Source organism: Eschrichtius robustus, chromosome 8 (assembly GCF_028021215.1).
Source record: "Eschrichtius robustus isolate mEscRob2 chromosome 8, mEscRob2.pri, whole genome shotgun sequence".
NCBI lineage: Eukaryota > Metazoa > Chordata > Mammalia > Artiodactyla > Eschrichtiidae > Eschrichtius > Eschrichtius robustus.
Window position 1 is genome coordinate 15,937,219 of NC_090831.1, and position 15,320 is coordinate 15,952,538.

The following is a 15,320-nucleotide window of genomic DNA, read 5'->3' on the forward strand; positions in this document are numbered from 1 at the left end:
TAAATACTCGCCCGCTTGTTAGAAAGAGATTTCGGTGTTTTCATGGTAGAATAGATTTTTAAAGGTAAAGTTTTAAAAAATGGAATTTGAAAATGGAAACATTCAATCTGGAGTGGGTAATAAAATCAACTTTTGTGAGGTATGACAAGTTTAACTCATTTTTCTCCTAGACTTTTCGGCCTGCCGCAATGTGAGTTGAACGCTCCACAGACTATGGACACACCTGGAGAGTGTTCAGATATTTTGCCAAAGACTGTGCTACTTCCTTCCCCAACATCACATCTGGCCAGGCCCACGGAGTGGGAGACCTTGTTTGTGACTCCAAATATTCGGATATTGAACCCTCCACTGGTGGCGAGGTAGCATTTCCTTTCTTGGATTTCTTTGCCATAAGTGAAACCTATTTTTGTTAATGTGGTTAATTGAGATGAAAACAATTTAGGTAGTGTCTACTGAAATAGAACTTGAGCTGCTGGTTGTTTCAGAATGGAAGTGTCTGGATTGAAATGAGTCCTGAATTCATCTTATAATCAGATAAATTATAAATACCTTATATAAATTATAAATACCATCTTATATTCAGATAAATTATAAATAAGAAATGATCCTGTAGAGGAGTGCCGTGCTGAAGGTAAGCAAGGGCTAAAATGCAGCCTGGGCACCAGAGGAAGGAACATCTTTTTCTAACCCTTGTAAAGGAACCACAGAGGCTGGCGGAAGCCCTGGATTAGTTGTCTCAGCTTCGTGCTCTGTAAGTCCCTACCCAGGTGGAATCTGCCAGGAAATTCCTCAGAGCAAAGCTGGTGATGGGCAGAGGGTTAGGGGGTAGGAGTGTACTTGGGAGATATGACCTTATCAGGTAGACTAGAAGGAATGGTGGCAGAAGGCAGGTCCAGAATCCCCCGCCAGATCCAAATTGACGATGACTTGCTGAATAGTGACCCTATCACTCCACCCCAACCCAGCAGAGGAGCCCTTCCACCAATGGTATCAGCACTTCCGTCTACATGGACCACTTGTGCGTAAAGAGCCAGAATGACTGTTTAACAACCTTTCTTCATTTTCATTCTTGGTATTTTTATTCATATGAGAACCTGTTACCGACCAGGGTTCTTGGCCTTCCCCAATCAATAAAAATTGACTAGAGGCCAGACAAGAAATTCAGGCAAGGCTTTATTGGGACCCCTGCTGCAGCAGTGGGGGGCGAGAACAAACAACAGTTTCCCCTGCTTGCTTGCTCCCCGAGGGGAGGGCAAGCTTGTTTCTTATATGGGGTGAGGGTAGGCTGTGTCCAGGGGTCGGGCCACAGGGGTGGCTTGGGTGTTTTGCCCACCCCTTAGGTGGTGTTGTGTGCAGGGGGCAGGCTCACTACCTGTGCTTTTGCTCCCGACACCCTGTTTTTGCTCCAGGCTCTTCAAAAGTGGCAGTTGGGTTTTTTGGTCTCTTTGTATCTTTTGGGTCCAGAATTTGCCCCAACTGTGCATGCATGCAGTTATTTTTTAGTCCCATGCAGTTTCTCTGTATTGTTGCTGGAGGAGAGGTGTGTTCAGGTGCAAGCACTGCAGCAAAGGGTCCCAGGTCTCAGCTTGTCTCAAACAAACCCAAATGATAATCTGCATTTTACACCAGGTGGGAAGCAATGGCTCAGCCTTCTTGTAAGGTCAGAATCTCTTCTTTAAGAGTATATTTAACAATTATGTTTTTGGGGTAAAATACTCTAAATTTACCTACATTTGTTTTACAGGTTGTTTTCAAAGTTTTGGATCCCAGCTTTGAAATAGAAAACCCTTACAGCCTCTACATCCAGGGTATGAATTGCTTTATATTTTTCACACCAACTCCTTTTCTAAAATTTCATGTTAGGGGAATTCCTTGTCATTGCATGTCTATGGGACATTAAGGGGATGTCAGTCAAGCAGGGTGCATTGAACCCATCCAACCTAAATGCACTTCGATTCGTTAATTTCATTATTTTCCTTTCTCTAGACCTTGTGACATTAACAAACCTGAGGATGAACTTTACCAAACTCCATACCCTCGGGGATACTTTGCTTGGAAGGAGGCAAAATGATTCCCTTGATAAATACTACCATGCTCTGTATGAGATGGTGGCTCGGGGAAGCTGTTTTCGCAATGGCCACGCTAGCTAATGTGGCCCAACACAGAAGGTGCGCGGAGACGTTTTCAGCCCTCCGGGAATGGTGAGTTACAAACCTGAAAGCGTGGTTGGCTCTCCCATCTTCCCTTCACTGTCTTGGTGCTGGATGTAGATCAGACTCTGTATGTGGGGATCAACAATGTTGTTTCATTCAACCTGGCCCGTCAGGCCATCTGGGGGCCTTTGGTTCTCTGGACAGAGGTTCTTGTGGCTTCTGCCACACGTGGGCATCGTTCAGCTAATGGGCAGAATTTATAATTTATGATTTCAAGATAGTCCGTTTTGCTGTCTTTTGTTTATTGGTTTTTTAGAGAATGGAGATTTGCTAGGGACTACCCATAAGTTCACATGCTTTGTCTCACAAAAATATATTGAAGGTCTATCATGTGAGAGCCTGTGCTCAGTGCCAGGGTGTCTGAGTGACATCTGATGCTCTGAAAATGGTCACCCCAAGTAACACTTACACTACAAATGACTCTATCTTAAGCAGTGCTGATCTCCTCCATTCCTGGGACTAATCGTAAAAGAGTGATTTAGTAGAAGAATGGTATTTTTGTGCAGAGTCCTGGGGGTGTGTCTAACTCAATAGTTTTGAACTATTGGTCATAACAGACAAGGCTGGATGTTGAGGCTATTGCATCTTCCCACCTAGACACCTCTGTGTTTCACTGGAAATGGAACTTTTCCCTGGGAACGTGGACATGGAGGGCATTTTGTAAAAAAAACAGGAGAATCACATACCTTGCTCTAGTTTCTTTCTGTTTTCTAATTCCCTCTTTTCCCTGATGCTCCTAAATCACCCCATACACGCACACGCACACGCACGTGCACACGCACACGCACGTGCACACACATACTCCCCATCCTGGCCCTCATTTTGCCAAAGGCTGCAAAATGTGTGTTCTGTGTTCCCTGAAATTAGAATTCAGAAATGCAGAAACATTTATTTTAGGTGTTCACTAAACATCTTAAATTTTTTTAAATTTAAAAGCTAGTTAAGCAAATAATAAAAGATGGTCAAGGCTGGTATTGTAACTAACAGTTGGGAAACTAAGACCCAGAGGGACCCCGTGGCCTGGTATGTCATTTTCCATTTAAAGAACCCCAGCGTCCTCAAAGCTCTAAGATAAGCCCTGTGTTCACACTGTTTATGTTCCTCACACCTTCAGGTTCATGGTCGGTGCATCTGTCAGCACAATACAGATAGCCCGAACTGTGAGAGGTGCAAGGATTTCTTCCAGGACGTTCCTTGGAGGCTAGCTGTGGGCCCCCTGGACAGCACTTGCCGAGGTGGGTGGACCTCTGCTCTCAGCATAGACCGAGTTTCCTTATATGAGCTCCTTACACGATCTCTGCTTTTCCTTCTTTTGGAGAATATTTAGTTTGTGTCTGTGGGGCTGCAGGCAGCACAGGTGGTGAACCTGTGGCTTCCAGCTCCAAATGTGTGATAGCCTCATGTCTCCCAGTATCTCACACAGAAGAATCACCAGCTTCTCAAATCTTCACACCAAAAATTCACATTAATTTGAAGAATGAGACAATATGCATGTTGTGTGGCCCCTTTCCAGAGGGAGGCATAGCCATGAAATGGTAATATCTGTGGGGACGGTGCCACTCCAGGAATGTGGTAACCCCTAGAATGGGTACAAAGATCCCCACTGTTTTCCTGAATTATCATACACTCAATGAAGGTGACCTTGAACCATATGTCAGCTAAGATGAGAAATGAGGTCCCAAATGGAGTTGGACAGGCTATTGTATTTTTTATAAAATATTGAGGCTAATAAGATAAGAGGGGTTTTTGTCATGTGTTTGCTGCCTCCGAATTTTGATGAACTTCCAAATAAACCTGTTATCCAGTTTCTTTTCCCAAATATGGGGAAAACAGGATTCGAAGGAGAGGTTGTCAGATGAGCTTTTATGGAAAAGCCCCATCCATGAGTGTCACAGTGGATAAGACCCAGCAAAACGCAGCCAGAGATCATGCCCTTTACAGGGAAAAACCCAACGGGATGAACAGCATAGACGTTACCACAAAGACACACAAATCCCTCTAAACAGACTGCCTTTCCTTCCGACGCTCTGGCTGAGCCCCTGATGGGAGGAAAACAGCCTGCAGCCCCCCTTCCAGCAATTCTGCCCTAGAGAAGCAGAGGCAGGCTGGGCCCAGCTCTAGCACCCGATCTGGAGAATCCAGTAGTACCATACTACAGAGTATATGATGTAAAAAAGTTCAGATTTACAAAGCCCGAGTCAGCAAAAGTATTCTTTACTGAAGGACAACAAAAATACTGCATGCTAGGGCTTCTAGGTCACCCAAATGATTTATATTTGTTCGCTTGATTAAAAAAAAAAAACGAAATATTAAACATTTCGGGAACACATTTTAGAGAGTGTATGAGCAGAATCGGAGTACTAGAAAAATCCTTGGAAGCACCTGTTTTAAGCCTTTGTGTATTTGGTGAAAGAAGACGGGGTGGCTGAAGAAAGCGGAGGAGGGGAGAATGGGTGATGGGGCGTGGAGTCTCCATCCTGAGGATGCTCATTCCTGGGACCTTGGCGAATCTCTCATAACTCCGCTCGGTTCTCAGCTTGTCGCTGTAACGGACACTCTGACCGCTGTCACTTCGACAAGACCGTGTACCTGGCGAGCGGGAGCCGCAGGGGGGCGTGTGTGACGGCTGCCTGCACAACACCGAGGGCCAGCACTGCGATCGCTGCAGACCCCTTTTCTACAGGGACCCCCTCAAGGCCATCTCGGATCCTTACGCGTGCATTCGTGAGTCCCCAGCCTCTGACCCATCCTCTCCCCTCATCTGAGCAGACACTGATGAAGCTGGTGTCCCTGGGGCCGCCAGCCCACCCTGGGTTCAGCGGCGTCTCCAAACTGCCCTCTCGGAGGTGGGAACTGCAAAATCGCTTCGGCTCTGAGAGCTTTCCTCTCTCTGAACAAGTTGGGCCAGGTAATCCAGGTCCGTCCTGGTGGTCTTGCGGCCGGGGCTGATACTGATGATTCGGGAAACTGTTCTGAATTCAACCAGGACGGGGCGACGGTTTCAGAAGAGGCCGCATGCACCTGCAGTGTCAGCTCAAGGAAGTAACTAGAGAAACTGGCTACAGCATTTGGCTGTAGATGATTCAATTTTGCTAAGCTATTACCTCGTTTCGTTTTTCTTTTTTTAACCTTTAAAAATCTTTCCTTTTATCTTTTTTTTTTTAGTATTTTAAATTTATTTATTTATTTATTTATTTAATTTATGGCTGTGTTAGGTCTTCATTTCTGTGCAAGGGCTTTCTCTAGTTGCGGCAAGCGGGGGTCACTCTTCATCGCGGTGCGCGGGCCTCTCATTATCGCGGCCTCTCTTGTTGCGGGGCACAGGCTCCAGACGCGCAGGCTCAGTAATTGTGGCTCACGGGCCCAGCCGCTCCGCGGCATGTGGGATCTTCCCAGACCAGGGCTCGAACCCGTGTCTCCTGCATTGGCAGGCAGATTCTCAACCACTGCGCCACCAGGGAAGCCCCTCCTTTTATCTTTAATCTCAACTTTTTCAATGGGAATATTTCACTCATAGACAAAATAATAGAGAATAATATTATTTATATATGTATATATATGTATGTAAGATAGACCCACCACTAGCTTTGTCAAAATGTAATATCTTACCCTCTCACCTTCAGGCCATTACTAGAACACTACAGCATTGTGGCTCGGATGTCCTAGCTGCACACCTGTTCCCTTTGTCTACCCTCCTTCCTAGGGATAAACTCTCACATATTTGGCAATCATCATTACCATGCTTGTTTTTACACTTTCACACGTTTTTATCCACAAACAATACATGTTGACATGTTTTCAAACTTGAGATAAATGATATTATGCTGTATGTACCCTTGAGTATTTCATTCAACATTGTATTTTTGAGATTTGTCCATATCAGGTAGCCTCTAGTTCTCGCATTTTAATTTCTGTATAGAATTCTTCCTTCCTATATATATAACAAAATCTATTTGTCCATTTTTCTTTCTATGCTTCAGTAAACATTCTTGTACATGTGGCCTTGTGCACATGCACAGAGACTGTCCCTAAGAGTCATACCTAAGAGTGGAATGACTGGGCCATAGACTGTGAACTTCTCCAAGTTGATTAGATAATAGTGAATTGTCCCTTAAGTGGGTGTAACCATTAACAGCCACACCAACAGTGTATGAGAGTTCCTGTGACTCTATTTCCTTGCCAACACTGGGTTTTGTCACACTTTAACTCTTGGTAATGTGGGTTTTGTCACACTTAATTTTTTTTTACCATCTTTATTGGAGTATAATTGCTTTACAATGGTGTGTTAGTTTCTGCTTTATAACAAAGTGAATCAGTTATACATATACATATGTTCCCATATCTCTCCCCTCTTGCGTCTCCCTCCCTCCCACCCTCCCTATCCCACCCCTCTAGGTGGTCACAAAGCACCGAGCTGATCTCCCTGTGCTATGCGGCTGCTTCCCACTAGCTATCTATATTATGTCCGGTAGGGTATATATGTCCATGCCACTCTCTCACTTTGTCACAGCTTACCCTTCCCCCTCTCCATATCCTCAAGTCCATTCTCTAGTAGGTCTGTGTCTTTATTCCTGTCTTGCCCCTAGGTTCTTCATGACCATTTTTTTTCTTAGATTCCATATATATGTGTTAACATATGGTATTTGTTTTTCTCTTTCTGACTTACTTCACTCTGTATGACAGACTCTAGGTCCATCCACCTCACTACAAATAACTCAATTTCGTTTCTTTTTATGGCTGAGTATTATTCCATTGTATATATGTGCCACATCTTCTTTATGCATTCATCTGTCGATGGACACTTAGGTTGCTTCCATGTCCTGGCTATTGTAAATAGAGTTGCAATGAACATTGTGGTACATGACTCTTTTTGAATTATGGTTTTCTCAATGTATATGCCCAGTAGTGGGATTGCTGGGTAATATGGTAGTTCTATTTTTAGTTTTTTAAGGAACCTCCATACTGTTCTCCATAGTGGCTGTATCAATTTACATTCCCACCAACAGAGCAAGAGGGTTCCCTTTTCTCCACACCCTCTCCAGCATTTATTGTTTGTAGATTTTTTGATGATGGCCATTCTGACCGGTGTGAGATGATATCTCATTGTAGTTTTGATTTGCATTTCTCTAATGATGAATGATGTTGAGCATTCTTTCATGTGTTTGTTGGCAATCTGTATATCTTCTTTGGAGAAATGTCTATTTAGGCCTTCTGCCCATTTTTGGATTGGGTTGTTTGTTTTTTTGATATTGAGCTGCATGAGCTGCTTGTAAATTTTGGAGATTAATCCTTTGTCAGTTGCTTCCTTTGCAAATATTTTCTCCCATTCTGAGGGTTGTCTTTTGGTCTTGTTTATGGTTTCCTTTGCTGTGCAAAAGCTTTGAAGTTTCATTAGGTCCCATTTGTTTACTTTTGGTTTTATTTCCATTTCTCTAGGAGGTGGGTCAAAAAGGTTCTTGCTGTGATTTATGTCATAGAGTGTTCTGCCTATGTTTTCCTCTAAGAGTTTGATAGTGTCTGGCCTTACATTTAGGTCTGTAATCCATTTTGAGTTTATTTTTGTGTATGGTGTTAGGGAGTGTTCTAATTTCATTCTTTTACATGTAACTGTCCAGTTTTCCCAGCACCACTTATTGAAGAGACTGTCTTTTCTCCATTGTATATTCTTGCCTCCTTTATCAAAGATAAAGTAACCATATGTGCGTGGGGTTATCTCTGGGCTTTCTATCCTGTTCCATTGATGTGTATTTCTGTTTTTGTGCCAGTACCTTACTGTCTTGATCACTGTAGATTTGTAGTATAGTCTGAAGTCAGGGAGCCTGATTCCTCCAGCTCCGTTTTTCTTTCTCAAGATTGCTTTGGCTATTCGGGGTCTTTTGTGTTTCTATACAAATTGTGAAATTTTTTGTTCTAGTTCTGTGAAAAATGCCATTGGTAGTTTGGTAGGGATTGCATTGAATCTGTAGATTGCTTTGGGTAGTAGAGTCATTTTCACAATGTTGATTCTTCCAATCCAAGAACATGGTATACCTCTCCGTCTATTTGTATCATCTTTAATTTCTTTCATCAGTGTCTTATAATTTTCTGCATACAGGTCTTTTGTCTCCTTAGGTAGGCTTATTCCTAGATATTTTATTCTTTTTGTTGCAGTGGTAAATGGGAGTGTTTTCTTAATTCCACTTTCAGATTTTTCATCATTAGTGTATAGGAATGCTAGAGATTTCTGTGCATTAATTTTGTATCCTGCTACTTTCCCAAATTCATTGATTAGCTCTAGTAGTCTTCTGGTAGCATCTTTAGGATTCTCTATGTATAGTTTCATGTCATCTGCAAACAGTGACAGCTTTACTTCTTCTTTTCTGATTTGGATTCCTTTTATTTCTTTTTCTTCCCTGATTGCTGTGGCTAACACTTCCAGAACTATGTTGAATAATAGTGGCGAGAATGGGCAACCTTGTCTTGTTCCTGATCTTAGTGGAAATGGTTTCAGTTTTTCACCATTGAGGATGGTGTTGGCAGTGAGTTTGTCATATATGGCCTTTATCATGTTGAGGTAAGGTCCCTCTATGCCTACTTTCTGGAGGGTTTTATCATAAATGGGTGTTGAATTTTGTTGAAAGCTTTCTCTGCATCTATTGAGATGATCATGTGGTTTTTCTCCTTCAGTTTGTTCATGTGGGGTATCACATTGATTGATTTGTGTATATTGAAGAATCCTTGCATTCCTGGAATAAACCCCACTTGATCATGGTGTATGATCCTTTTAATGTGCTGTTGGATTCTGTTTGCTAGTGTTTTGTTGAGGATCTTTGCATCTGTGTTCATCAGTGATACTGGCCTGTAGTTTTCTTTCTTTGTGACATCTTTGTCTGGTTTTGGTATCAGGGTGACGGTGGCCTCGTAGAATGAGTTTGGGAGTGTTCCTGCCTCTGCTATATTTTGGAAGAGTTTGAGAAGGATAGGTGTTAGCTCTTCTCTAAATGTTTGATAGAATTCACCTGTGAAGCCATCTGGTCCTGGACTTTTGTTTGTTGGAAGATTTTTAATCACAGTTTCAATTTCAGTGCTTGTGATTGGTCTGTTCATATTTTCTATTTCTTCCTGGTTCAGTCTCGGCAGTTTGTGCATTTCTAAGAATCTGTCCATTTCTTCCAGGTTGTCCATTTTATTAGCATATAGTTGCTTGTAGTAATCTCTCATTATCCTTTGTATTTCTGTAGTGTCAGTTGTTACTTCTCCTTTTTCATTTCTAATTCTATTGATTTGAGTCTTCTCCCTTTTTTTCTTGATGAGTCTGGCTAATGGTTTATCAATGTTGTTTATCTTCACAAAGAACCAGCTCTTAATTTTATTGATCTGTGCTATTGTTTACTTCATTTCTTTTTCATTTATTTATGATCTGATCTTTATGATTTCTTTCCTTCTGCTAACTTTGGGGTTTTTTTGTTCTTTCTCTGATTGCTTTAGGTGTAAGTTAGGTTGTTTATTTGAGATGTTTCTTGTTTCTTAAGGTAGGATTGTACTGGTATAAACTTCCATCTTAGAACTGCTTTTGCTGCATCCCATAGGTTTTGGGTTGTCGTGTTTTCATTGTCATTTGTTTCTAGGTATTTTTTGATTTCCTCTTTGATTTCTTCAGTGATCTCTTGGTTATTAAGTAGTGTATTGTTTAGCCTCCATGTGTTTGTATTTTTTACAGATTTTTTCCTGTAATTGATATCTAGTCTCATAGTGTTGTGGTCGGAAAAGATACTTGATACGATTTCAGTTTTCTTTAATTTACCAAGACTTGATTTGTGACCCAGGATATGATCTATCCTGGAGAATGTTCCATGAGCACTTGAGAAGAATGTGTATTCTGTTGTTTTTGGATGGAATGTCCTATAAATATCCATTAAGTCCATCTTGTTTAATGTATCATTTAAAGCTTGTGTTTCCTTATTTATTTTCATTTTGGATGATCTGTCCATTGGTGAAAGTGGGGTGTTAAAGTCCCCTACTATGATTGTGTTACTGTCGATTTCCCCTTTTATGGCTGTTAGTATTTGCCTTATGTACTGAGGTGCTCCTATGTTGGGTGCATAAATATTTGCAATTGTTATACCTTCCTCTTGGATCGATCCCTTGATCATTATATAGTGTCCTTCTTTGTCTCTTGTAATAGTCTTTGTTTTAAAGTCTATTTTGTCTGATATGAGAATTGCTACTACAGCTTTCTTTTGATTTCCATTTGTGTGGAATACCTTTTTCCATCCCCTCACTTTCAGTCTGTATGTGTCCCTAGGTCTAAGTGGGTCTCTTGTAGACAGCATATATATGGGTCTTGTTTTTGTATCCATTCAGCCAGTCTATATCTTTTGGTTGGAGCATTTAATCCATTTACATTTAAGGTAATTATTGACATGTATGTTCCTATTCCCATTTTCTTAAGTGTTTTGGGTTTGTTATTGTAGGTCTTTTCCTTCTTTTGTGTTTCCTGCCTAGAGAAGTTCCTTTAGCATTTGTTGTAAAGCTGGTTTGGTGGTGCTGAATTCTCTTAGCTTTTGCTTGTCTGTAAAGGTTTTAATTTCTCCATCAAATCTGAATGAGATCCTTGCTGGGTAGAGTAATCTTGGTTGTAGGTTTTTCTCCTTCATCGCTTTAAATACGTACTGCCACTCCCTTCTGGCTTGCAGAGTTTCTGCTAAAAAATCAACTGTTAACCTTGTGGGGATTCCCTTGTGTGTTCTTTGTTGTTTTTCCCTTGCTGCTTTTAATATTTTTTCTTTGTATTTAATTTTTGATAGTTTGATTAATATGTGTCTTGGCGTGTTGCCCCTTGGATTTATCCTGTATGGGACTCTCTGCATTTCCTGGACTTGATTGACTGTTTCCTTTCCCATATTAGGGAAGTTTTCAACTATAATCTCTTCAAATATTTTCTCAGTCCCTTTCTTTTTCTCCTCTTCTTCTGGGACCCCTATAATTCGAATGTTGGTGCATTTAATGTTGTCCCAGAGGTCTCTGAGACTGTCCTCAATTCTTTTCATTCTTTTTTCTTTATTCTGCTCTGCAGTAGTTATTTCCACTACTTTATCTTCCAGGTTACTTATCCGTTCTTCTGCCTCAGTTATTCTGCTATTGATCCCTTCTAGAGAATTTTTAATTTCATTTATTGTGTTGTTCATCACTGTTTTTTTGCTCTTTAGTTCTTCTAGGTCCTTGTTAAACGTTTCTTGTATTTTCTCTATTTCCAGGATTTTGGATCATCTTTACTATCATTATTCTGAATTCTTTTTCAGGTAGACTGCCTATTTCCTCTTCATTTGTTAGGTCTGGTGGGTTTTTACCTTGCTCCTTCATCTGCTGCATGTTTCTCTGTCTTCTCATTTTGCTTAACTTACTGTGCTTGGGGTCTCCTTTTTTCAGGCTGCAAGTTCGTAGTTCCCGTTGTTTTTGGTGTCTGTCCCCAGTGGCTAAGGTTGGTTCAGTGGGTTGTGTAGGCTTCCTGGTGGAGGGGACTGGTGCCTGTGTTCTGGTGGATGAGGCTGGCTTGTCTTTCTGGTGGGCAGGTCCACGTCTGGTGGTGTGTTTTGGGGTGTCTGTGGCCTTATTATGATTTTAGGCAGCCTCTCTGCTAATGGGTGGGGTTGTGTTCCTGTCTTGCTAGTTGTTTGGCCTAGGGTGTCCTGCACTGTAGCTTGCTGGTCGTTGAGTGGAGCTGGGTCTTGGTGTTGAGATGGAGATATCTGGGAGATTTTTGCCGTTTGATATTATGTGGAGCTGGGAGGTCTCTTGTGGACCAGTGTCCTGAACTTGGCTCTCCTGCCTCAGAGGCACAGCCCTGACGCCTGGCTGGAGCACCAAGAGCCTTTCATCCACACGGCTCAGAATAAAAGGGAGAAAAAATAGAAAGAAAGAAGATAAAATAAAATGAAATAAAATAAAGTTATTAAAATAAAAAATAAAACAATTATTAAGAAGAAATTTTTAAAAAGTAAAAACAAAAACAAAAACAAAAAAAATGGACAGACAGAACCCTAGGACAAATGGTAAAAGCAAAGCTATACAGACAAAATCACACACAGAAGCATACACATACACCCTCACAAAAAGAGAAAAAGGGAAAAAAATATATATATCGTTGCTCCCAAAGTCCACCTCCTCAATTTGGGATGATTCGTTGTCTATTCAGGTATTCCACAGATGCAGGTACATCAGGTTGTTTGTGGAGCTTTAATCCGCTGCTCCTGAGGCTGCTGGGAGGGATTTTCCTTTCTCTTCTTTGTTCGCACAGCTCCCGGGGTTCAGCTTTGGATTTGGACCGGCCTCTGCGTGTAGGTCGCCTGAGGGCGTCTATTCTTCGCTCACACAGGACGGGGTTAAAGGAGCAGCTGATTCGGGGGCTCTGGCTCACTCAGGCGGGGGGAGGGAGGGGTACGGAGGAGGCGGGGCGAGCCTGCGGCGGCAGAGGCCTCCGTGACGTTGCAGCAGCCTGAGGCGCGCCATGCGTTCTCCCGGGGAAGTTGTCCCCGGATCACGGGACCCTGGCCGTGGCGGGCTGCACAGGCTCCCGGGAGGGGCGGTGTGGAGAGTGACCTGTGCTCGCACACAGGCTTCTTGGTGGCGGCAGCAGCAGCCTTAGCGTCTCCTGCCGGTCTCTGGGGTCCGCGCTGATGGCCGCGGCTCGCGCCCGTTTCTGGAGCTCCTTTAAGCGGAGCTCTGAATCCCCTCTCCTTGCGCACCAGGAAACAAAGAGGCAAGAAAAAGTCTCTTGCCTCTTCGGCAGCTCCAGACCTTTTCCCGGACTCCCTCCCGGCCAGCTGTGGCGCACTAACCCCTTCAGGCTGTGTTCACGCCGCCAACCCCAGTCCTCTCCCTGCGATCCGACCGCAACCCGAGCCTCAGCTCCCAGCCCCGCCCGCCCCGGCGGGTGAGCAGACAAGCCTCTCGGGCTGGTGGGTGCTGCTCGGCGCCGAGCCTCTGTGTGGGAATCTCTCCGCTGTGCCCTCTGCACCCCTGTGGCTGCGCTCTCCTCCATGGCTCCGAAGCTTCCCCCCTCCGCCACCCGCAGTCTCCGCCCGCGAAGGGGCTTCCTAGTGCGTGGAAATCTTTCCTCCTTCACGGCTCCCTCGCACTGGTGCAGGTCCCGTCCCTATTCTTTTGTCTCTGTTATTTCTTTTTTCTTTTGCCCTACCCAGGTACATGGGGAGTTTCTTGCCTTTTGGGAGGTCTGGGGTCTTCTGCCAGCGTTCAGTCGGTGTTCTGTAGGAGTTGTTCCACACGTAGATGTATTTCTGATGTATTTGTGGGGAGGAAGGTGATCTCTGCGTCTTACGCTTCCGCCATCTTGAAGCTCCTCCACACTTAATTTTTGCTAATGAAATAGTACCTCATCATTAATTTGCCTTTCTCTACAGGACTGGGTCTAGGGAGAGGCAAGAAAAGTACCTAGGCCCCCAAGTTTAAGGACACTCTCACTCTGAGTCATGTGAGTACAGGGCTGACAGCAAGTGCCTCCTTAAATTGTGTGCCCTGGGCACCCAGCTTGCCTCACTCTCGCCCCAGTAGTGCTATAGATTGTTGGCTAGAAAGATACTCCAACATGAGTTCAAATGCCCAGTGCCGGTTACTGGGTCTGAGATCTTAACTCTACTGGCCAACTAACAGGTTAGCTTGTTATTGTTTCATGGATGCTGGCAGAAGACATGAAACTCCTGGGTCAAAGACAAAGGACTTTATTGCTGATGGCACAGTAAGCAACGAGATGTTTGTATTTGTGTGAGTTCCCATGTCCCCAAGGCCCATGGGGCAACTCAGAGGATACCAGCTGGATCCTGCACACCTAATGAGCTTATTTCACAGCCCAGGAACACTGAGTTTGGAGAATTCATTGCTTTTATAGCAAGTGGAAGCAAGCCCGTTCTTTTTCCGGGGGAAAATGTTACCTCATCCCTCAAGGTAGCTTACTACAAACACAACCTGGAGAAATGGCCTGAGCAAACAGCCGTCAAGGCCTTGCGTTGTTAACACACGCAGCAAAAATGTTCAGATGCCCAGGACCCATGGTAGATGGCCTCTCCCGATATCCAGAAATCCTGCTTCTTAGTCTATATCATCAATATAATGTTATTTTATATTGGTGGCGGGCAGAACTTGCTATGAAACTCCAATTTCAAACATTATATAATCATAATACATAAATTGAAGTCTTGAGCAAAAGTAAATCAGTAGCCACCCAAATACATGCAATGTCCTAGATTTCAAACTTTAAATATTCGTGATGTGGAATAAGCATAAATGAAGGTTTTTTTGCTCAGATCACTCAGTAGGTAGCTGATTGTATAAAAGTTTACCTTACATGACCTGTTTGAAATAATACAAGATCCTCAGAAAATATATTTCTTTAAATCAATGTCCTAAGTGTCATATATTTTTTTTTTACCAGAATCTGTGATCAAACTCCCTCTCTCTCTGTCTCTGTTTCTCACTCTCTCTCTCACACACACACACATATACACATACACGCTTTATTAATGTTTATAAAGCTCTGCATTTGTAAAAGAAGATGAAATTTCTCTCTTAGGTGGAATCAGGGAAATAGGGGTTTTAATTTTATTTTTGGCTGCATTGATTCCTCGTTGCTGCGTGCGGGCTTTCTCTAATTGTGGTGCCTCGGCTTCTCATTGCGGTGGCTTCTCTTGTTGCAGAGCATGGGCTCTAGGCACGCGGGCTCTAGAGCACAGGCTCAGTAGTTGTGGCGCATGGGCTTAGATGATCCGCGGCATGTGGGATCTTCCCAGACCAGGGCTCGAACCCGTGTCCCCTGCACTGGCAGGCGGATTCTTAACCACTGCGCCACCAGGGAAGTCCCAGGGAAATACAGTTTTGAAACAGATAATTTAGGAGTCTGGAAAGAGATTGGAAATAACTAAACCAAATATTTCAGATGCATCAATCGGAGTCTTGTTCCTTAAGAACCACTTAGTATTAACTTGATGGTGCTTTTGGAGGAAAACAAGGAAAGAAAACTAGTACCCCTGATATGAAATTAAGAAACCATCCTTTGTAAATAAGGAATTTCTTGAGGAAAGGCAAATGAGAAGCTTGTAAAAATGACCATTATGA

The 15,320-nt window shown here is 43.1% G+C and overlaps 1 protein-coding gene across 1 annotated transcript in view; it reads left to right on the forward strand.

Moving 5' to 3' along the window:
• Positions 1-15,320, forward strand: part of LAMB4 (laminin subunit beta 4) — a 104,684-nt gene that overhangs the window by 12,301 nt on the left and 77,063 nt on the right. The window contains 6 exon segments of the mRNA XM_068549913.1: positions 171-359; positions 1,745-1,808; positions 1,987-2,201; positions 3,328-3,448; positions 4,750-4,815; positions 4,818-4,937. Of these exon segments, the coding sequence (XP_068406014.1) occupies positions 171-359; positions 1,745-1,808; positions 1,987-2,201; positions 3,328-3,448; positions 4,750-4,815; positions 4,818-4,937 (775 nt within the window).